The following is a 25,076-nucleotide window of genomic DNA, read 5'->3' as shown; positions in this document are numbered from 1 at the left end:
ATGATAAAACCAAGACTCAGAGAGGTGCCTGGTTACTTTTTAAGGCATTAGCCAGAATTAAATCTGGGGAGTGAACCAAAGTGCATTTCCATAACTGAAATGGAGGCCACTGAATCTAACGAAGCACTGCACCGCTTCACCTTCAATCTTATTTCTCTGCATTCTAGAAATCCCTCCAAACTGTCTTATTATAGACTCTCTTGGATGGTCAAATAATAGTCTGGGCAGAGAAGATGATTTTTACCTCCATTATCTTGCTTAAGCTGTGACAGGCAGCCCTAATCAGCTTCTGTGCACACGGGCACACACAGGCCCGCATGCACCCTCTCGGTGCCTCTTAATCACTACATGCTGCTCTCAACAGCTGTAGAGGTCTGAAGGGAATTGGCAGAAATGTGTGATGATGTGCGGGCTATCCCCTTGAGGCAGCCACTGCCCTGTCTGCTCCCAGACTCCAGAGCACATGGGTGTTTGCTGTTGCAACTGATGGGCCCAGAAGACAGGCAAGTGGTTTCAGGTGGCGAGTCAGGAAAAGCAGTTTGCATCAGGAGTGTTCTAGCCCAGCAGAGCTGAGCTTCGTCCTTCTCCCTATGCGGGGATACAGTATTCATCATTTATACAGTGTCACCGTGGGGGACAAAACTTGGGCTCAGCACAACAGAATCCAATCAACTCTGATGCAGAGGCACCAGTAAATGAGGTTTCTCCCACCAAGAAGGAGACTAATTGCTTAAGAATCGCCACCAAATCTGACACCGGAGGTTAGTTCTTTTATCCTGAGACGGAGGACTTCACAAAGGCCCAGCAGGCACACAGTGTTTGAGAGCAGGGCCCTGGACTAACCTAAAACCATTCAGCAGCTGCTACCCTGAGCTGTGATCTATGCTCCCAGAGATGAAGCAGAATCGAATTGGGAGGGCAATATTCAAACCAAGCAGGTGGAGGCCGTAACACAGGCCACACAACTGGCTGCCCACGAAGTGACTATGCACTGCCACCCCTTTCAATGTGATTCTTGGATGGATTTCAATAGATACGCGTACGTACGGGGGCTGGCGGGGTGGGGAATGGGATTCCGTGCTTGTCTCTATGCCATTGTTTATGAGCCAGTAAATGAGTGATATGGTATCAACTTGGTGAAATAGAGATGTTAGACATTCGATCAGATAACAGGAGATCTAGAAATTGAAAGAGGCTTAAAGCCATCCTTCGCACTACACCTCATGAATGAATACAACATTCTGTCAAGTTTTATACAATGACAAATGAGCCTATTTTCTGAAGGAACCTGAGGAGATTTAATACTCATGTTAGGGAATCCAGTTTGGTGTCTCTACCTCAAAATTAGCAATTTCATCTTATGCCCAGCTTCAAAATCTCTTGTTATAATTTATCATTCTAGTGACTATGGTATATAATAAAATGGCTTATATTTATTTTTACACTACTTTGACAAACCTCTCACAACTCCCATCATTTAAAAACCTGCATGGAGGTAAAGAATGCTAATATGGCTTCAACATGCTGAAGCCAGACTTAGAACCAAATGGCCTGACCTTTCTGAACCCACAACCAAAGCTGGCCAAAAACATAACAATTTCCTGGGAGAATTCCCACCAAAACAAAGTAAGGAGTAAGGAGAAGACAAATCACAGTTCTTCTCCACAACTTTCAATTACTGAAGGAAATACTCCCAACTCATTCCCTCTCTTTAGCCAGGACACAAAGAAATGCCCGGCACAGGCAGGGTGGGGAGGTCGAAGGGAAGTCAGCAGAAGGTCAGAGGTTAATGATCCACTCAACAGAACGGCAAGTTCTGAAGCTCCTAGAACATTCTGCTCTGACAACCCAAGGAAATGCCCTCTGAGGGCCTCTGGGCTCCACCAGAAAGTCTCCCCAAGAACCACCAGGAAACCATGCTCTCTTCCCCACCAAGGCAGGCTCCCTCTTCTCCACAGAAATAGGGAAGGCAGTACAGAGCAGCCACCTTCTTTCCCCAGCAAATCCCACAGCCCCAACTTTTAATGGAGGTGGCTAGAGAGAAGTAGAGAGCCAAGTGAATGGAGCTCAGGGCAATATGCAATTACTGAAACTGGAATTGAGCCTGGACCCTGGAAAGAACTCGCCGTGAGCGCCTTGGCAATCACACTGTGGTCAGGGCCCCAATTTTAGACTTCTCCCGAGGGATGTCACTTCCTGAGACAGAGGCACGCCTCTCTTTCTATCAAAGCAAAATCGCTTGACTTGGGGGAGGCAAGTCATCTATCTGCTGGTCTCTGGGATTCCGTCACAAGGGCCCAGCTTAAAACAACACACAACTATTCGCAAATAGGTTTCTGTCATCGCTTACCTTCTTCCCAATGAGCTTCTTCCGCAGAAATTCCCGGGCTTCAAACATGTATGGAATGTCATAGAGGGGACGGAGTTTCTTGTTCTTATCCTTAAAGCAAAATAAAATATCACATCAGGAATGGGAAATCAAAGCAAAAACCGACATAGGAACACAGCCAAGAGCACAAGATACAGACAATGCACCTGAAGGAGGCTCTATCTTCCAGTATCACAAATATTGAATAACTGCTGGATAGACAGTGAGTGATTAAGAATTTGGTTGCTTTACAGGGAACAAAATTACCTTTCACAAATGACAGGCTCAAAAATAAGCAATGAATTGTTTACGCAACAGGAAACAACCTAAATGTTCATCAACAGGGAAATAGCTATATAAACTGCAACATAAAAGCAGTTCACTGAGTTATCAGGGCCCTTCTAATATTTACAGATACACTATAAATCTCATTCTATTACTCCATAAGCCTTTATTAAGCACGTACCAACTATTAGCCCCAGACAAAGCACAATGTAAATGTATGTTATAATCCTGGACTTAAAATCCTTGTAACCTAACAATAATAATAGAAGAAATCCTGTAACTGTGAAGTAACACGAAGCAGTTTTGAATAAGTGCTGAATTATGTGATACAGATGAGGGACTAAGTGCTATTAGAATTCAGGGAAGTGGAAAGAAAGAAGTAATCGGGAGATGTTTCATTGACAAGGTGGGACTTAACATGAGTTTGCAGGATAGGAATGAACTAGGAAGAAAACTAGAGATGGGGAAAAAAGCAAGACAAGCACAAGCAGAGAGGCAGGAACAAACAGTATCTCAACACATAAATAACGCAATCAATCCCTCCCTTCGTTATTTCTTAGAGCTCAGACTGCCCCCAAAAGAGGTGCTTTGAGCAAAACAACTGAGATGAAGAGAGAGGGTCCAGATAAAGGAAACAGAACTGGGAACTGACAGGACCTTGAGAGACATGAGAACTAGTTTAAGAAATGAATTAACAGCAACTGACAGGGGAATGGACAGAGGGGATAAAGGAGAAGGAACCTAAGAAGTTTGGGGGTGGGGTAGAACAGGGTAGGCAGGACTGCTACTAAGTCACTTCAGTCATGTCCGACTCTGTGCAACACCACAGATGGCAGCCCACCAGGCTCCCCCATCCCTGGGATTCTCCAGGCAAGAACACTGGAGTGGGTTGCCATTTCCTTCTCCAATGAATGGAAGTGAAAAGTGAAAGTGAAGTCGCTGAGTCATCTCCAACTCTTAGCGACCCCATGGACTGCTGCAGCCTACCAGGCTCCTCCCTCCATGGGATTTTCCAGGCAAGAGTATTGGAGTGGGGTGCCATTGCCTTCTCTGGTATGCAGGACTAGACCATGTGAATAAGAAACTGGGAGACGCTGACTAGATTGGTTGGTTTGACTAATGCTTCTCCCCTGCTAGCCCCTTGAGTTCCATGAGAACAGAAACCCTGTTCATATCTGTTGTCCTCTGTGACCCCAGACCCAAATATATAGTACCTCCCTTATAATATATATTCAAATACTTGGAGGTACTAACAAAAGAAATACGCAGAATGTTATACAAGAACAAGTATGCTAGAGGAATAGGACTGTTCGAACAGATATTTGGAGGGGAAAAAAATCAGAAAAAAAGAGAAAATTAAGCAATTAACTTCCAACCCAGATGCCATGTCATTGCTTCCCATTCTGTATGATTAGTCCACCTGGGCTCAAGTTTGCTTTGCCATCTCTTATACAACTGACACAACAAGATCTCTACATAATTCATTCTGTACTTATAGTATTCAAATTACGTTCTCTTAAGCAGCCAACTACACTCAAATTAAGAACACTTATCATTTTCATCCTAATGACAATTCTGAAGTCAAAGGCATCAAGATAGAGGTCTCCCCCTAGACCCAAAGCAAGACTTGGCCTCCTGAACACATCACTTAAACATTTTAGTTCACTGATATCACCGAGAATATGCACAATTCTTTGGGTTTGAGCTTCATATATACCAACTGTCTTCTCATTTCTCTGGGTTAAAAAATAAATAAAGGCAGCAGGATAACTGCAGTGCTCCTCAAAGAAGTGAAGACACCTTCAGAATTGAAGGTGAGTCTTTACCCCTTTTGCAAGTTGAGGTGTGAGAATCTACACAGGAACAACGGGGATTTCTAAACTCTGATCAAAGTCATATGGTGGCATGTCTCCTGCCTAATAAGTATAGCCCTAAACATGAACTTCTTTAAAGAAATAACCTAACACTGAGTTTTCCTTATAGTGGGTCACTATTGAGAAGCCCTAAAGTAAGAGTTTATGACAGCACTATTGATAGTGTAAGAAAGATTGCTAGACAGAAGATACTAGGTGTCACTAACGAACAGAATTTTAAATAAAGACAAAAATCAATGATTATCAGAATCGGCCATCAGGAGCGAACCGGTCCCAATGGATTCATATTATTCTCCTAGCAATATAGGGCAATCTACTCGGAGAGGTGGTATGTGGTTACTAAGTGAACATTTGCTTTTTTTAATGACTTAAAACAACCAAAATTTCCCTTCTACAGCCTTAGGATATACCATAGAACCTGATATCAGAAGCTTACCCTACTTATTCTGAAACACCACCGAGGTTAAAGGCAAGGTCACTTGACTGGAACTCTAAAACGAGGAATGGTAAGAAACAGTTTCAACAAGCGTTTTAAATAAGGGCCATGGGATGAGACACACCTAAATGTGTGAACATGGCAGCCTCAACAAGAAAGGTGCTCGACAGAACTGGGCTGAGCCAAGACACTCTCAAAAGAAGAAAACAGTACATCAGACATCCCAATAAAAAACAGGGCAACTTGAGTCTGATTATATGTCTCTCATGAACCTAGGAAAGAACTAATAGCACAAGCAGAAAACAAGATATCACAAGTGAAAACAGAATGATCTTGTTACTCTAACCCTTCAGATCTAGTAGCTATTGACATCTGTAAACATCTTACAAGAGAGATATTAGAAGTCCCTAAGAAACTACAAAATAAAAGCAATTCCTCCAAATTACCAGGTACATAAAAGCCTTTGAAATCTCTAAGAGGCAATTGAGGTATGGAATGTATTCTGAGAAAACAAGACTTTAGCTGAATCTTGCCTGCTAAAATGGACTGTCTAGTTTAGATTCTAATCTACATGGAAATGCTTTTTCTAAAAAATAAATAAATAAATAAAAATAGAAAAGAATGCTTGATTTTTATAATACACAAACCAATATGTGCTGTAATCACTGTTCATCCTGGGAAGTGACTCTGTATGTAAGCCTGGCAATGACTCACATTATAGATAACTTCAATCATTTTACCTCTTCGTGGCTGGGGAAAGAAGCCCAATATTAGCATCTCAGCATCCAAAGACATGCCTGGCATCCTCCCCCACGCTCAGGATCTTACCTTCCTAAAATGAGGTCTCTGGTCAACACTCATCTGGAGGAAACAGAAGGGATCCCTAACACAACTAAGTGACTAACACACACTAATCAAGATCTTTATTCTCAGCCCCATCTCAGGCCTAAATTTTATCCAGCCCATCTTGCAGCCAAAAAGCTGTAGCCAAAAATTTTACAGAACCCAAGGATCCTGGAGGAGTTCTTAAAACAAAGCTGAATAAACACAAACCATGAAAAGATCAATAAATGTGACTCCAATAAAATTGTAGAGTTCTTTACTGAAAAGGCATCATGAACAAACCGACGAGCCAAAGCACAGATTCAGTAGCTGAAAAGTGAAACGGATAGAGGAAAAGGCAGACCCAGGTGAGAGAGAACTGGAATACTGAGCCACAGGCATTAACTTCTCAGTGAGGCCTACCCTTATCACATTACATTTTAACAGACTCAAAAGAGGTATGCAGTCATCTGGAGAAAGGCAGAGAGGACAGCCAATGCAAAGGCCTTGAGTTAGAAGATGTCTGGTGGGTTGAAGGAACAGCAGAGGCATCACTGTGGCTATAGCACAGAGCAAGAGGGAAGAACAACAGACAAAGACACGTCTGATTTAACATCTAAAGGAATTAATTTGGCCACTGTGCTCAGGACAGACACTAAAGCAAAGAAAGGAGAAAACAAAGGAAGACTGATTAGGAGATAATGGCATTAACCTCGGGTGGGAAATTACGGCAGGTTACATCAAGAAGGAGCAGTGAGAGAGTAAGAAGTGGTTAGAATCTGGGGATATTCTGAAAGCAGGTAGATGGAATGTGAGAAGAGAAAAAAGGGAGAAGTCAAGCATGAGCAAAGGTAAAGGAATACCTGGTGGGGTGGCGGGGTCATCACCTGAGATGAGGAAGACCACAGGCAGAGGGAGCGGGGGAAGAACAGGAGTTCGACTATGGGCACGCTGAACTCTCAAGCTGAGGTGTTGCGTGGGCAGTGTGGGTTTGGAGAAAAGCTCTGAGCTGGTAAGTTACATTTGGGATTGGTTAGCATATAGGTGGTACTTAAAGCGAAGAGACTGAGAAGCACAGAGGACTGGGGCATTTTAACATTAAATTGTAAGGAATAAGTGAAGGAATGAACAACAGGAGACTGAGAAGAAGCAATCAGTGATCTCAGCAGGACAAAGGACCAATGTTTCGTCCAAGTCAAGGAAAAAAAGTGAACTGAGGAGGGAAAGACCAGCTGCTTCAATGCACAAGGCAAGTGACTAAGATCCACTTGGATTAAGCTAAGTGTGGGTCATCCGTAACTTGGCAAGATTAATTATGGTGAAGCAGTAGGAAAGCCTGACGGGAACTGGGAATGGGAAGAGATGTGATACTTCACAAAGTTCTGCTACAAAACACAAAGACATTATGTGGCAGTTGGCAGAGGAAGCAGGGTGAAAAGAAGGGGTTTCGGTTTCTGGTATTAGAGGGAGGAAATGATAGGCACAGTTCCTATGGAAAGCAAGTATGTGATAATGCAGAATGAAGAGGATAGAACTGTTAAGGCAATGTCTTTACATAGGGAAGGAGGGGGTGGCTTTTCACAGGAGCTCCAATAATTCACCCTAAAGTGATACTAAAGCAGATACTGTTAGGTGGGCATGCGTGGTAGTGAGAGTTGTTGGAATCATTAAGAGAAACAATCCAACAGAAAAAGTGGCCAAAAGGTATCAGCAGGCATTTCACGAAAGAACGGCAGCAAGACATTCAGTGTATGAAGAAAGGTATCACTTCATTAATAATCAGGGCATCATAAGCTGAGATACTATAGGACATTGATTATACTGTCAAACTCTAAAAATGAGGATGCAGGGGAATGGGTATGCTGTAACCACTGATGGGAATATAATATGGTTCGGCCACTATGGCACGTTCACATGGTGCTACACTCTTATGAGGCTGAAGTTAGAGATATACATCCTAATACTTAGGAAATTCTCCTCGCTGTGCTTTACTTAGTTGCTCAGTCGTGTCCAACTCTTTGCGACCCCATGGACTGTAGCCCACCAGGCTCCTCCATCCATGGGAATTCTCCATTCAAGTACACTGGAGTGGGTTGCCATGCCCTCCTCCAGGGGAGCTTCCCAACCCAGGGACCAAACTCAGGTCTGCACCGCAGGCAGATTCTTCGCTGTCTGAGCCACCAGGGAAGCCCAGAATTACTGGAGTGAGTAGCCCATCCCTTTCCCAGGGGATCTTCCTGACCCAGGAATCACACCGGGATCTCCTGCATTGCAGGCGGGTTCTTTCCCAGCTGAGCTACCAAGGAAGCCCCAGAAAATTCTTCTCACAGGTAGGTATGTACCAAAGAGAAGCCTGGCTCATGCAAGACAAGGAAGACAGCGCTCATGTTTATGGTACAATCACAGAACAGAACACAGAGCGGTTAGTCTAAATGAGAGCAACACAATAAACAAATCTGAAAAACACTGAGCAGGAAAGTAAGGTGCAGAATGATAATGATTTAAATACAGACTAAAAAACAACATTATTCCTAGAGCTATGTAAACAGCCAAAATACAAAAATACCTTGAAACGAAGGTTAATGGTTGGTTACTGATGCAGGATAGGCAGAGGAAGAAACAGAAGAGGAAAGAAACAGGGCCGAGGATGAGTGCCCAGGCACTTTACCTGCACGGCTGTGTCTTTAAAAAGTGGAGGATCTGAGCAACATGGTACAACATCAAGGCAGAAGAAGGAAAGTTTGCTATATTATTCTATAATGTCAGGGCCTTTTTAGACTAAAAAATGTTTAGGGATAGGAAAACTCCACACCTGGTTTGGTCAGCTTTTCCCTTGGCTCTCAATGTCTCATACTTTTATTTCACTCAGAGGCAGAATAATTGGCCATCCCTTTCCTCATAAGAAATGCATTAAATTCCCTTTCCCCCACCCCTTCTCTCTAAATAATATTCTTTCACAGATGTATTTTTCCAAGAGGCAGAAGGGAATAATTTAACTACCAACGGGCTCTCAAATAACCAGGGTCAAAAACAAGTTTGTTTGTTTGTTTTAAAAAGTAGACTTGAAATACACTACAAGTAGCCAAGCAGAATTATACTCTATGAAGATCTTAAAACAGACTGTTGAATTAAAATAAGAACAGACACGATTCGATTTAAATGGATAAAATTTCAAAAGGTAAATGGACCAGTCCCAATTGCCCCGCCACACAAGCTCTGTTAATAAACAAAAGGCTGTGATTTCCATTTGAATTATAGACTTAAAATAGGAACATTACCACATGCCCTGGGCATATTTACAATCAAGGGCCTTTCAATTCCCTTGGCAGCCAGGAGACAGAATCCACAGGGATATCCACTATTTATTATCCTTAACACATACAATAGCACATTTTTATAAAAGACAGATCTAACTAGATGGAAATCTACAGCCAGCAGCTATAGGGGAAGGGTCAAAATCATAACCACCTTGACCAAACGGAAGATATCTACACTATCTACAGGAGCACACACAGAAGACTCATGTAACCAATACTCCCCAAGAGTTGCTTCAAAGAAAAAGATGCTTTCTTGCCCAATTAACTCTATTTCTTCCTCCTAAAAAATCCCTCTTAAAGGTAAATGTGTGCTGCATGCTAAGTTGCTCAGCTGTGTCCGACTCTTTGCAACCCCACGGACTGCAGCCCTCCAGGCTCCTCTGTCCATGTAATTCTCCAGGCAAGAAAACTGGAGTGGGTTGCCATGCCCTCCTCCAAGGGATCTTCCCAATCCAGGGACTGAATGCAGGTCTTCTGCACTGCAGGCAGGTTTTTTACTGTCTGAGTAAAAAACACCAGGGAAGCCCCTAAACATAAATAGGGTCTATTAAAAAGATGAGGTCTGGCTAAGTCCTGAGTTCGCAACAATGCAATACATTTCAGACATATCTCCAAGGAGGCAAAGAAGAACGTTAAATAAAAACTGAAGGGAAAAAAAAAAAACAAAACTGAGATGTGATTATAAAAATTTACAGGTGGGAGAATGGAAGAAGGCTGGACTTTGAACTGTGAGATTATGTAAGACACTGGGCCCCTGAAGCATCTTGTTGCTTTTACAGAACCCTTAGTTGACTACACTTCTCTCATACTCTTCGACCCACTGTTTCTATACAGTTGCCTACACTTCATCAGACCTAGGACAAAAAACACTGGGTCTGCTTCTGAGTCCATTCGTTATGAAATGGATTATGAACTTAAATTACAGCAAGGAAAGTGAGGCTCAAGGTTAAGTAATATGCCTCAAGTCAGGTTAACCAGCAGAATTAGGATTCTGACCACAGCTACTAAATATTCCTCAACCTGCCCATGCCAGGGAACAGCAGGACTGGCAGCCCTCTCTCCGCCCTGCGTACAGACATCCAGCGGTCTACACCTACACTAGCCACAGTGACAGCAGACCAAGTGGCAAGTCTGAGGAACAGCCCCAGTTACCACAGTCTGTGGGCAACATCCGAAGAGGGAAAAAGAAGCAAAGCAGGTTTCGGCAGCCTCACGTTCCAGGAAGGGATTTGCCGATCATCTACAGAGCACAGTGAGCATCATGTCCCAGTGAAGGCGCCGTTCCCCAAATGAAGAGTCCCTTTGCAAGACCATTATGCAAAGAGCAAAACATCTGTCTCTGGAGATGGCTCTCCTACACAATTACATACCAATTAATAACATTTTCAGAAGTTCTTGCTATTTATTCTGTGGATGCAGTAAGCACAGGGGAGGGAGGTGGGACAGAAGAGGCCAAGTATCAGGGTTTTTTTTTTTTCACCATCAAGACCCTGTCAAGATTTTAAATACTGTTAAGGCTGTAAGGGCTCCAAAACCATTATCCAAGTAGCAAACCATACGGGGTGCCTTCACTCAGCTATTGGTGGCTCCAATGGTAAAGAATCTCTCTGGAATGTGCGAGTTCAAAGTTCAATCCCTGGGTCAGGAAGATCCCCTGGATGAGGGCAGGACAACCCACTCCAGTATTCTTGCCTGGAGAATTCTTGTGGGCTACAGTCCATGGGATCTCAAAGAGTAGGACACGACTGAGCAACTGACATTTTCACTCAGCTACAAATTCTGCTGGCCAGGAGAAAAAGAGAAAAGAACAACACTGCCCCGCACAGACCGCAAGGCCCCAAGTCAAAGGCTCCCAAGTAGGAAGCTATGCAACCAGCTGCAAGGAGGCTCCAGACCCAGGAAGGAAAAAAAAGGTGAGAAAGCCCCGCCCATCTTCCTTTCCCAGCACAGGGGACAAAAACTTCCCCCACCCAGCCAGCACTCTGAAAATAAAGATCTGCTCCAAGGGCAAGTTGGAGGAATGGTGAGGATGCAGACTGGGATAATGAGACAGAAAGGGCATCAGATCCTTGAAGAGAACAAAGCTCAAGTTCAGCACTCCTGAAATCAGACAGAAAGTGCTGTCCTGGACTTGAAATCAAACATTCCTCCAGCATTTGATGGCAACAAATGATCAAGAGTTAAATGGGCAGCTCGCTGTCACCCAGAGAATGAACAGACGCCCAGGCTCTCGACAATGATTCTGCACCAGCAGCTCCCGGCTTGCCTCAGTTTCCTCCCAAGAGTCAGCCAGTTAAGAATAACCTGGCGTCACACAGAACACATAAAACCCAGGGGGAAATGACTTCAAAGTCCAGTCAGAATAACGAAGGCACTAAACCTATGTACTAATACATCATCAAGCAACTCTTAAGTTCACATTCAAGGAATATTTCAGGTAATAAGAACCCTGTGGGGAAAAAACAGATCTACACGTGTAACTTAAGAAGCTACTTAACTAAAATTTTACAACATCTAACATAGATGTTAACAAATGCTAAAATATCAAGCAACAGAAGAGATAAGCAGAAGTTACAGCACTAATCACTTTGTTCCTTGTATTACTGTAATTTAATTAATTCCTGTAGGCCTTATCTTCCCTACCAGACAGGAAGGAAGATTTATGTGAGAGGAGAACTGATCTTAATAATACCTACGAAGTGCCTAGTATAGTGCCATTTTCCTAGAACGTGCCAACACAGAGAATAAGATGGGGGATGCAAAAAAGGCCTTGCTAAAATATTTATTTTTTAAAAAACTCAAACTGCACTTCTGATTAGGGGAAGAAGTGGAAGTGGTCAGTACATAAAGAGAACGTTAAAAAAAAAAAAAAAAAAAGGAGGAGGCAGTATCACTGTGGATTCACATCACTGTTAGTAATGAATGTCTCTCATATAGCACCAGTTGAATGTGAACTATTTCTAATGTCTCTCCCTTCCAGCAACTATTACCAGAAATGATTCAGTATTACATAAAGATAAGTATATTCCTGAATAATGATTAAAAAGACTCTATACTAGGTATCTCACTGTACAGCCGTAAAACGAGGCTCTTAGCAAGCAGTCATGCAAAAGCAGTACTCCTGATAGTTTCTATGTGTTATGTCGGCGGCGGGGGGAAGCTATTTGACAAAATCTGAATACTTAGTGTTTTCTTTTTACCTGGTTAAGACTTCAAGGCAATCCTCTGCTCTCTACAAATCTGACATAATTCAATTACTTGGGATCTGAGAAATAACACACTTGCAAAACTACCATTAGCTGATGGTTATCCTTACAGAACATATATAATAATTCAAGTAAAGCTGAACTGATACTATAAAAACAAAAACAAAAAGACTGTGAGAATTCAACACTACATATAATGATAGGATGCTACAATATGAAAAAAGGGAAAGGGTTAGTCACTCAGTCGTGTCCAAATCTTTGCAACCCCACGGACTGTAGCCCACCAGGCTCCTCTGCCCATGGAATTCTTCAGGCAAGAATACTGGAGTGGGCTGCCATGCCCTCCTCCAGGGGATCTTTCCAACCCAGGGATGGAACCCAAGTCTTCCGCACTGCAGGCAGATTCTCTTACTGCCAGAGCCATCAGGGAAGCCCTACTATTAAAAGGGATAAAAAGCCTATTAAAAGCCCTTAATGTGGGCTCAAAAGTACCAGCAGCCTACCTTCCTAACTAATTCACCAATCTGAGTTTATACCAAGCCTAAATTGCCTGGGTAGTATTTTTTGTGGTTAAGATGGAAGAAAAAGAAAAGGATAAAGATTGTAGAGTTGTTCCTTTGTCCTCAAAAGGCTAGTCTCTGACAGTACTAAGGTGTGAGGTTCTGCTGAATGATGCACTCTTCATGTGTTGCTCAAATGAGCAAAGGAAGCCGAGAATGAAAATAATTAGTGTCTCTCTAGTAAGGCCTTCTTTCTACAGAGCTAATAGTTCTGAAGATGGATTGCAAACATAAATCAATGTTAACATAGGAGAAGATACACACACACACACACACACACACACACAAAATGGTCTACGAATAAGAAACCAGAGTTTAAAAGCAGAAGGGAAAATGGGGTCTTCAAGGACCAGAGCAGGCCTGGGGTCTAAGAGATCTTGGAAAGTCATGGGAACCAATCTATCTCAACTTGCTCAGCCCCTGTGGAACATCTTTCCTTTTCACTGGAAGCTCATAATTAACCAGTTGGCCCCGAATCTTGTTTTCTAGTAACAGAGGACAAGTCTCCCTATTTCTCACCCTTCATCCCCGGGCTAAAAATGGAGAGCCCGTGCCCTCTGAAGAGACAACCCCGTTACTTAAAGTACAGGCTGCAGGCCAGATGAAACACATCCAGCACGCGGCGATGTGCCACCGGCCCTCCCACAGTTCTAGAAGAGAGGGAAGGTCCCGGAGGAAAAGAAAATAAATCTCTTGCAATAGGAAGGCAATCTTCTCTGCAACAGACCGCGGGCTCGGGTGAGCCCATTCAGAAAAGAACACTGTTTTGTTAGAGAAATATTTCTTTGTGAATGCCTTCCCTTCTTCACCATGTTAAAAAATAATAATAATTATTAAAGTTTCTTCCTGGAACAACACAGGAGGGGACAATGATGCTGGGTATGACACCATTATTTAGCTGATGCCAGTGGAATCTCCAATTCAGTCAGATTTCCAGTCAAATTTGTGCAATACATTGTAGTGCAGTTCGAAAAAAAACAGGACTGAATTATGTAAGTGCATGGCTTAAGGCCTCCCTGTAGACAGGGCTCCTGCCTTGCCTGCTGCATCAGTCCCACATCTGAATCAGGCTGCAGGTCCAGCGCCACATATTTTATCTACAAATTCAAAGTACTCTCAGCCTGTGTTTAAATACTCAGCAAAATGGGGCCTGTGGTTTTTTTTTTTTAGGACAGGTATCATTCTAACTCTAAACAAAGATGACTCTCTCATACTGTGTAACCTCTCATCAATAAGAAAAATATAACATCTGCCACCTACTACCACCATGAAGAAATATGGGCAAAGGAAGTTACCAGAATTGTGAACAGCACAGCTGCAGCAAGGTGCAAAGGCAACTTCACCATGTACACATGCCATGGCTTGGCCGACTGCAGGAAGGGGGACCTTCACAAACCTGAAGCCAGACCCGGTAGAGGCTGCCCCTGGGCAAGAGACTATCCTCCGCCCAAATGAAAGGAACGGGCTCAGGAATATAATGGGGTTGTTGTGCACCAGGTGTTGGCGCCTAGGGAACAAGTAGACAAGTGACCAGGTTGCCAGAACAGCCAGGAGAATGTGGGGGGCAGAAGGGTGTGAGCAGGAGCGTATCACCCTATGCCAAGGGCTGTCACCCACTGCTGTTTGTCTCCGTGTGGACGGACAGGGGACCTGAGACCAGGGCCTTGGTCTGTGAGAAGGCAGTTTTAGGTCCTGCTTTAAGTGCCTACATGCTAAGTCACTTCAGTCATATCCGACTCTTTGCAACCCCATGGACTGTGGTTCACCAGGCTCTTCTGTCCATGGGATTCTCCAGGCAAGAATACTGGAGTGGATTGCCATGCTCTCCTTCAGGGGATCTTCCTGACCTAGGGATCAAACCTGCATCTCTTATGTCTCCTGCACTGGCAGGTGGTTTCTTTACTACTAGCGCCATCTGGGAAGCCTGCTTTATGTAATGTCACGTTAACTGTGCCTATTTAATGTTTTTAGGTCAATCATGTCACCATCCAATTTTGATAACCACACACTTTTCTCTCCCACAGCTGGGCTTCTGACTTAACACCCTTAAAAGGTTGTCTCTCCACCATAATTTTCTACATTTCATATTACTTTTAATCCCCTCAGCAACCAATAAAGCTGGAACTTTTTTCAGCTTTACTCAACTGAGAAGTTAAGGGTCCAGATAAAAAGCATGCCCCACATAACATATGTCAGAGCAGGGCCCAAAAGAGTTCAGACTAGTTTTTCTCACCTAACTCCCAACCACTGAGGTAGCAAGAAAGAATTGACCCACCTGGTTCTACATGCAACCCTCCTCAGACCTGAAAGGGTCCCTTTTCAGCACGGAATGCAGGCCCACCCAAAGTCACCATCTCCCGGGAAGCTCAAGCAAAGGTGGACATAGTTTGTGCCAGTTGTGAAGCCACTGTCCAAACAGCTTGGAAAATAGGTTCCAAACCTAGCCTTTTAAAAACTCCACTCTGTGGGGTGGGAAAATTGCCAATCCTGTTTCTGCTTTGCCAGCTGGTTGATTCCCTGTTAGGCTCTGCAAATAGGGGATGTCAAAGGGAGAATGGACAGGAGGAAGAAGGGACAAACTCTTTCCTATTTCAGTCAGCTTCTCCAGAGCAGTTCTCTGCAATGGCAGCTTGTTCCAGCAGCACCAACTGATTCCAGCTTGCAGTTTTCCCGACACTCCCAGAAACATCCTCAACACACCCTCTCAGAGTCACCAGAACAATCAACTGGCAGCCCCTCCTGGAAGGCTTGGGTCCCAGGTCCACGGAGTTCCCCTTCCACCCTTCATCGGCTCAACAGAGATCTGAGTCCCGCTTCCAATGGGTCCATCCTCCAAATGCCTGAGTTCTCACATTTCGATCTCACACTTGTGTCCAGAGGTTGTACCTGTGTGGTGTTGTTAAAACCTCCATGTAACCCTTATGGTTCTCTTTTTGCCTTTTTAGTATTCCCATTCCTAGTTAATAATTCTTTATGTTAAGCTGTTTGTTAAAATAACTGCTGTGGTTTCTTTACTACCATAATGGCCAAAAGCACCCTCTCTAAATAACTAAACAAAAACTGCAACCAGAGAGGAAGAGTCCACCTCTTGATAATCAACTCTCTCCTGAGAGAATAATGCCTCTTACCTGTTCCAGATATCTACCTGGCCAATCCCCATAGAGCAGGACCACCTACAATGTAAAATGTGCACATGTGCACACACACAAACCCACAAGAAAAATGGCTGGAGTGCACACAAAGAGCTTCCACAGCTAAAACGGCTGATGAAGAGAAATGCCTCAATACTTAACAGCTGGCAGCACAAGCATCACATTAGCATAGGGAAGACTTCCAAACCAGTAGGTGTCAAATCCATGGAGTCTACAAGATAGAGAATTTAAGCAGTAAGAGAACAATGTACTTTATTTTTTTTCCCCAACAGTTTGCTGGACCCTCCTGAGTAGTGAATCATTTTATGATTTTAAAGACCAACCATAACGAGCATATATCTGGAAAAGATGGAAAAGTAAAAACTTTCACTGTGTCAGAGAGGCTACCATATTGCATGAAGAAACACATATACACAATGTGAGGGTTAGTGAGGGTGGCCAAATTCACAGAACACCCACAAAAGGTCATCTTTCCACTATAGCCAGACGGAAAAAAGAAATAAATAGCACCAGATTTGCTGTCATATAATTTATCATGCAACGCTATAGGTGAATTCCAGAAACTTCTTTTAAAGTCAACTGTCAAAAAAAGTAGACCTATAATGGTTACCAGAGACTGAGGGGAAGGGGAAAAGGAACTGATTAATGGGTACAAGGGCTTCAGTTCTGCAAGATGAAGTTTTGGAGATCTGTCTCATAACAATGTGAATATCCTAAACACTTCTGAGCTGTACACTTAAATGGTTGAGAATGTAAATTTTATGCTATTTAACCATAAGGAAAAGAAAAGTGGAATTCAATCAAGGTAATATTCTGATTTAAGTGGCAAGAAGCCATAGCACATTAAAAATTCAAAACCCAAGTAAACATGAGACTTTTCAGATATGAATTCTGATCTTTACTTAGCTACAAGAAGGTATTAGTTATGGATACAATCAAACATGCTAGCCCACTTCTGATCCCAAAAACTGTATTCCAAATTGTTTCCTTCCTGAACAAGCCCATGACTAAATCTTCTACTCCCCTTTTTATGTTATTTCCAGTGCCTGGATGTGACTGCTATCTCAGTGCTAAAGACTTTGCTTACTGAAATGCCAAACATTTTGTAAGGGCATCCTCAAATGCCACCCACCATCCCAAGGAAACCGTCTGAGCTCTCTCAAATATCCTGTTTTCTCTCATGGTTCATCTGGCCCAAGTCAGTATCTATGCTTCTTACAGCTCATAGGTGATTAGAAACTAAGCTTAAAAACAGCATCTGACTCATCATTTTAATTCCACTGTACTCATTTAATCCTCAATAGAATCCAACAGTCAGCAAATACAATTTTTTTTTTTAACAGATGAAGGAAAAGAGGTACTGTGTGATTTAGACCAAAGCCCACAACAGTAGAAAATGGGTGGGGCAAAAATCGAACTCTAACTTGTTGCTATTCAGTTGCTAAGACGTGTCTGACTGCAACCACATGGACTGCAGCATGCCAGGCTCCTCCGGTTTAAGTGGCTCTTAACTGACTTCAAAATCCATGGCCACTGAATTCTATTACAAGGCATCTAAGGACTCTAGGATGCCTCTCCAGTTTAGAGCAAAAGAAAAGTCTTCTTTCAAGCAATAAGCTCTTGGCTACAGGAGTAGAGTTCACATGCAAAAAGAAAAGAGAAACCAGTTGGCCTGAGCACTCCTTACAAAGAGCCCCCCCGCAGTGGAGACGTTCACAAGGCGACCTCCTCACCCAGCACCCCAGCTCCGCCTCACTGCTAGGTGACAGGGATGCTGGGTAGCCTCAACAAATGCTGCTGAATGTGAGAAAACTACTCAGGGTCACTGCTAATGAGAAGCCAGAACATCTTGCCACTTAGCTACAGAATGTTCACCTAATAAATCTTAGAGATTTGAACGCCACCCAAGACCAAGAGGTTACTGGAAAAGACAAACACACACAAAATTCGGAACCAGCAGCTTAAAAAAATCTACATCCCTATTGCCATACTTTCACAAAACAAGGTATAATGCATATGGTTGGTTATCAGTACAAATCAGAAATAAAAGGCTCTAAGTAAAAACAAAACCAAAAAGTCACCTGGTATTTCCTTCTGAACAGTTTAATGGTAATATATGGTCACTTACTCTACTGAGGATGTTCTTCTTTTTACCTTGATTTAGCTTTATTGATCTAATTTTAATCAAGGACAAGTGTACACCCAAGGATAAAAGGTCAGCAACCCAAATGAAATGGGGAAACGAGAAAAACATTTTATCTTGGCAAACGGATCATTTTATTAAGAGGTCTAAAAGTCTTATCATGGTCACATGACACAGAGAATTAGGCACTGGGGAAAACTAATCTGTATGTTCTTGTTTAACTGCGATACACAGGTAGGATGGGGTGCTGCTTGGCACACCGGAGTCATAAATGTTTAGGTTATAATAAAATGTGGAAACAATGCATTATGCAAGAAAATCACTACTGTGTTGAGAACCACTTATTTTACCTGTAAAAAATTTGTTAGTTACCTCACACTAATTATGAACTAAGATTTAATCAGAGTTAGGCTCAAGTTAATGCATGTATAATTTATGAATTTTTAAAAAAGATTTGCCAATCGATCTGAGTATAACTAAGGGTTATGTTTAAGCATCTTAAGTGAATTAATATACTGACAATTGATAGCACTATAAATCTACCATTAATAGCAGGTCACCACAGACTGTTTCTTGGCAGCGAAGTACTGGCCTAGCACACAGACCCCAGTAGAGCACTGGAAAAAGAGGGATGGACCGCGGTGGGCTGAGCTACAGAAGTCGTTCTGTGCAAAAGTATGTTTTAAAAGCAGTATCAAGTGCCAGTTGTAGGTAAAACTGTCCCTGTTCTCCATCAAGACAAATAAAAATCTCAAAAGGAGAAGGTCGATTTATAAACCAAATTACAGGATTCATAAAGAAAGACAAGGTGCAAAAGAAGAGCCAAGAAATGGAAAGGGCTCAGTTCTTCAAAAGGTTAGCAGCATTTCCCAAGGAGATGAGATCTGAGCCGAGTCTGAAGGATGACCAGCTGCTACAGAGAGGTGGGAAAGTGTGGCCTATTCAGGGAATTAAGAAGTGGCAGTGGAAACACAAAAGGAAAATGAAAAGGGAAGAGAGGCAGGAGAATTGGGGCAACCAAGGGAGAATGGAGTTTAAGAAGAGGAGACAGAGTCGGCACATTCAAAACAGTCACAGTAAGGACTAAAATGTGGCCACTCAGGGTGGCAATAAACTTCAGCAAGAGTCAGTTTCAGTAAGCTTTTGCAGGTTGAATAGTTGATAAAATGGAGATGGCTAGTGTCTACTCATCTTAAAGAAAGAGTGGAAGACTTTAAAAGAATCGAAGAGGCCTAGGGAAAACCCCAGATTTAGCCCCACAAAGTAAGTAAATAAGTGCAAATCATCCTTATTGGATGATTTAATAAATTAAAGGTAAGGGGAAGCACAGAGAGTTGACAATTAACATATAAAGATCTGACTAGGAATGATTCATAAATATTCTACTTCCTATCCTTCTAATTACAAACTGTACGATCTGAGAACTATGCATTTTATTTCCAACAGGGACTTAAACTTATTCATCTCTGTAGCCCCTAGCTTCAGGGATTGGGTCTGACATATGGAACACATTCAATTAATGTTTGTTGAATAAAATTACTTAATCTCTCTGGGCTTCCATTTCCTCTTGTTAGAAAAGGTGGAAAAAAGTGGCCGGGTCTAAATGACATTCCTTCTATCTCTAAATGCCCATCAGCCTGTAAATGTTACATAAAATAGATCAATTCGCTATGATTCCTCAAAAATTTGCCATGTTTTAACATTCACATTCAAGCGAGAGCATGATAACATCAAAGCTGCATCCATTCACCTAAAAATGAGAATATATGGTATTCTTAAGATCCTCCTTTGAGGTGGAAATATCTTCACCAAATCAGGTCACAGAAAGGAATAGAAGATTGATCTCTTCACAGAACGTTCTGAGGAGTTTCTTTTGCCCTCCCCTCCCCCAGGATAACTGTCAGTCTCTTCAGACATGGGAAATACTGGGAAACCTTAAAAAGATAAAAGAACCCTTTTAAAGTTCATTTTAAAAAATTCAAAAGTAATAAATCTCCAATTGTGTAAATGTCTTATTTCTTCGAGGCCTAAGCTGTTTAAGTGTTAATCCAAATTGGGAGCCAGGGCAGCAGGAAAGAACAGAGAGAAGGGAAATAAATGAAGCCCCAACTTTAAGAGTAGAGGTGCCCCTGGTATCAGCAGACAGATAACAGAAATACTTGTGAGACATTAAAACATCAACACTGACCAACAGCGCTCAAATGAATAACCATTTTCCCACTATTATCGAGAAAGCCACACAACCTTAAAAATCAGAAGGCAATTATGTCTGCTATTACTCTAAAATGCCAGATAGAACCAGACTCTGGGGAGAAGAGGACTCAAACCTGTGCCCCACCCTCACCTGCCACCAAATATGTGGGGGGGGCGGGGGGGCCCTGTGGCTAAAACAGCCACAAACAATGGCAGTTGTTTTAAGACAAATGGACTGATTCGCCATCACCACACCCTACAACCCTAAAAACTCCACTGGCCCCTCCAATCTCTCCAGTCTTTTCTAGAACTTTATTCAACCTGCAAAATGAGAATTTAACTACAAAATAATTGGACCTCATTCTACATGAATTTTGAACAGATGGGACAAATAACAATTTAATCTAGCCTAATCCACAGGAAATATTTAGATTACAGGTTTTAGCAATAAAGCTATGGCGTGAAACAATTTTCAAAGAATAGAGAATTAATTACCAAGTGGCAATGTGTTCTCACTTGGTAATTAACACTTTGTCCTATCCGAAAATATTTAACTGACTATATTGTGGCTCAGCTGGTAAAGAATCTGCCTGCAATGCGGGAGACCTGGGTTCGATCCCTGGGTTGGAAAGATCCCTGGAGAAGGCAAAGGTTACCCACTCCAGTATTCTGGCCTGGAGAATTTCACAATTGTATAATCCACAGGGTCGCAAAGAGTCGGACATGACTGAGCAACTTTCACTTTCACTTTCCTGTTGATCGATCCAAACTGAAATCAAGCAGCATTGATTTACTGCAGGAAAACAAAACTCCCAACATAACAGAATATTAGTGATTATTTGTGATTTAAAAAGACTCCTCTATAACTTTAAAAATCATTTTATTTACAATTTTTTCCCCAGTGCTCCTACAACAAATTGGTTTACCAGTCAATTTTATTTGCTGCATTCTAGAAAAATTACAAAGAGCTATACCTTTTCCCTTTGTGTTTCCAGTGCCTTTAAACTATGTCCTTGTAAAGTTAACAGATTATCATTATTTAATTTAGCATCAGCAGGGCTAAACTGTTCATAAAAAGAATATAGGGATGAAGAAAATATTGAAGGATTTAATTTTTTATACCCTTTTTCCAACAGGTTTATACAGTATCCAATGGTAACAGATAGTACCCCCCGCCATTCTGTACCAAGACTGTAACCTAAAAACTGAGTGGTGGGACAGAGGACTAAGTAAGGAAGGGTTCCAGCGAGCAGATGGACGCATGACAAGGATGGGAAGCTTACTGTATGTCCCAGAGGCACCCTCGCAAAGATATGGTGGAGAAACTATAAGCAAAAATGCAAATTTTGGCCTATTATAAAGGGGAATCTTATTCAGACAACCCATATGGGTTATGTATATGATATCATATCCATTTAATCATTCCAAAACTCCTTGTAGTTTAACACATATGCTCATACTTTTCTAAGAAAAAATAAACAAGCAGCTAAGAAACCTACAGCAAAGGATGAAAGTAAAATCAAAAATAAATCAAAGAAAAAGCAGAAAGGAGAGAGATCCATCCACAGTCCTTGAATTGACAGTGGGGACTGTTACCCCAAATCCAGATCTCCGTGGTTTAACTCTTGTGCAAGTCCCAGTACTACAGAACCAGCAGGATATATGGTTAACAAAGGGTGGACAGAGAAACTATTCCAAATGAGATTTTAAGTGAGTCATGCTTGGTAACCCAGATGATTTCATTTACTTCTCTAACTGAACAATGTATTTTATCCAAGAAGCCATTAAGAAGACATTGCATATGCCTAAAATACAGTGATCAATTTAAATGAAATTCAAGACAAAATGATATGGGTATGAAACAGAACATCCTTTATAACTGTAGCTTGACCAAATTTAGCCTCAAAATTTTAAACTGAAATGTGGTGAAACCTTGGGTCTTGAGGTATAATCAAAGAAGGCAAACAGTAGAGAAGGAGGGGGAAGAAATGACTGATGTCAACAAATCACAAAAAACCGGTGTGCCCTAGGCTTCAAGAAGTGTCCTGAAAATGTCCCTACCATTTTTTAAGAGACATCTTTCCTAATACAAGTAGATGTGAAAACAGGAACCAAAATTGTTTTATTTTCTTCTGTACATGCTTGGAAAGCAGAAGACACAGGAAGGTCCTAAGATTAAATAAACATGCTGCACAGCTTGGGTTATTAAGGCAGCCAGATCTTCTGCAATCTCAGTACAACTTAAATTCAATGATCTGTGCCAAGAGTCAGATAATAGAAAAATTTAAGTATCCAATACATATTGTCCTTAAACACTATCCTGTCAGCCACCATTAAATACCATTTTGCTAGCCTGTACAATTGATATTTCATATCTGGGGAGTGTACAATGGATAACCCTGGGAAAGCACTCAAGACTTTGGACACACATTTACGGTTTTGCAAATAAACATTAAAAATCAATTCAACAGCAAGAATGCTAACTAAATTTCATGCCTATCGAACGTTTTGCAATTACAGTCATCCAGAAAGATACTGACTTGTTAAATTACTTTTAGGCCAAAAGGCTTAGATGGCTCAAATTCCCCAGTGACCACCATGGGTGATATTTCTTAAAGAATGTCATCTCACCAACTAATAAACCGGGATAGAGAATGGTCTTTCCTTCCTCTTTGAAGAGCACTCATCAGAATACCCAAGATGAGTCAATATCATTTCTATCTCTGTATAATCAGGAACCAGCTCACAAAATTCAAGTAGACATTAGACAATCTTGGGGAGGGCTTCATGTCTCAGTTTTTCTCAGTGCTGTTCATTCTCCAGTTAGTTTCCCTTTTAACTCTTTCTTCCCTTCCACCAGGTCAATTACAATGCCCTCCTTTAAGTCAGCCCCTTTGCATGATTAGCAGGTTTCTTCACTTCTTTCCACTCTCACTGCTCTTCCAATATTCTATATTTCAGTAAGCAGAACCTTTGAAAATGTTTCCTGCTTCATTCCCATCCTCACTGTTTCCAGCCTTTCTGTCAATTTCACCTCATACACAAGTGACTCAAAAACACAAGTCTGAGAAACTAGGGCTTGGGGTGAACTTTGCCCCAGTTTTCCAAAAAAAAAAAAAGACAACAATATGTCAAGTCTGAATTTGACCAAATTTAATGTCAACTATTCCAGACTGAAGGACTGTTTATTATTATTAAAAATATGTGTTGCACACACACACAAATATATAAAGTTTTGGGAATTAGTTGTTCACTTTTCTAAGAAACAACGTCAGAAGAGGTGAGGCATTTTCTCAAGTTTTGAAACTGGAAGGACAAGTTAGTTTTCCAGAGGGAGAGACACAAGAGAAGCAGTAGGAAAGAATGGGGAGTTCAAACCGGAGGTAACGCTGGACAGGGAGCCGGGGGGAAAGCTCAGCCAGGGCCTGGCGCTGTTTGCCAGGCACAGATGTTAACTTCTGCAACAGAGAAATGAAGGGGAGAGACCAGAACATTACCATTTTACAAAACGAAGAACGTGACTGGAATTTTACAAAGACCAACTGAGCAGCAACGTGGAAAGACAAGACGGAAGAGTGTTATCTGAAACTGGGGCCCAAAAGCTTGGCAATGGATGATAATGCAATGGATAAAACAAAAAATGAAAACTTCAACAGCAAGGGTTAGAGGAAACCTGAGGCAGTATTCTGGAGCTTAAATCAGTTACCATGTATAAAGTGCCTGGCTGACTATGCTATGACCCACATAGAGAAACTCAAAAGCCAGTATCTTTCTGTTCCCTTTATACCTAGAATGCTGTCTAGATGTGGTTCCATTAGCCATAAAGTAAGAAGGTAAGCCATTAGGTAAGAACCCGAAGGCTTTGCGTTAACGTGGTTCCTCTCCATACACACAAAAAGCAAAAAAATTGGTGTATGCATGCACCTTCATGAACACTAATTATCCAAACCACAGCATGTCACATATAATCAGGGAAAATTTAAGAAGTCTTCAAGGCAGAGCATGAAAAGATCTGGGCACAGTAGGTGCTCAATAAATACATTATAACTGACGATAAATGACTCTCACGAAATCTCACATAAAGCAAAGCAGCAAAGAAAGGCTCAGGTGACGTCCAAGTTCGGTTACTAGAAGAGTCCCCAGAAACACACAAGTATGCTTGGCCTACCACCACCACTCTTCAGAGTCAGTACCTTGATTATCAACCTAAGAGCACCCAATCTTCTCTACAGTCTCTCTAAACAACAGTGCTTACAGCTGCTGTTTCTCTGTGAACACAAATATTCATCAGGGGAAAGGAGAAACCCAACCTTCTGCAAATCCCTGTCTGATGACCTGTGTCTCATCAGCGAACGGGGAGAAGAAGCCAGTTCCTCTGGGCAAAAACTGTTCATATCTAACAAGGCTTCAAAAATCTAAAAAGGTTGAAGTAGATGGAATAATGATCTTGACGAGTTTAGGTAGCAGCTGTAAGACTTCACTTCTGCAACAGCAAGCACATCTGGTTCAAGGTCCACTGGCAACAGCAACTCTATGCATCCACTGGAAAGTGCTTCATGCAGCCTCAGAAGGTGAGGAGGTAACCGCCCTTTAGAAGAATCAGAGCCAGGAGTTCCCTGGCGGTTCAGTGGTTAGGACTCCATGCTTCCACTGCAGAGTTTGAGGGTTCGATCCCTGGTGGGGGAAACTAAGATCCCACATGCTGTGTGGTATGGCCAAA

The 25,076-nt window shown here is 42.1% G+C and overlaps 1 protein-coding gene across 1 annotated transcript in view; it reads right to left on the bottom strand.

Moving 5' to 3' along the window:
• Window positions 1-25,076, bottom strand: part of SND1 (staphylococcal nuclease and tudor domain containing 1) — a 414,480-nt gene that overhangs the window by 260,789 nt on the left and 128,615 nt on the right. The window contains exon 11 of the mRNA XM_061165737.1: window positions 2,351-2,440. Coding sequence (XP_061021720.1) covers window positions 2,351-2,440 — 90 coding nt within the window. The remainder of the gene's footprint in view (window positions 1-2,350; window positions 2,441-25,076) is intronic.

This window comes from Dama dama, chromosome 18 (genome assembly GCF_033118175.1).
Source record: "Dama dama isolate Ldn47 chromosome 18, ASM3311817v1, whole genome shotgun sequence".
NCBI lineage: Eukaryota > Metazoa > Chordata > Mammalia > Artiodactyla > Cervidae > Dama > Dama dama.
This window is presented reverse-complemented; position numbering and strand designations above follow the sequence as displayed.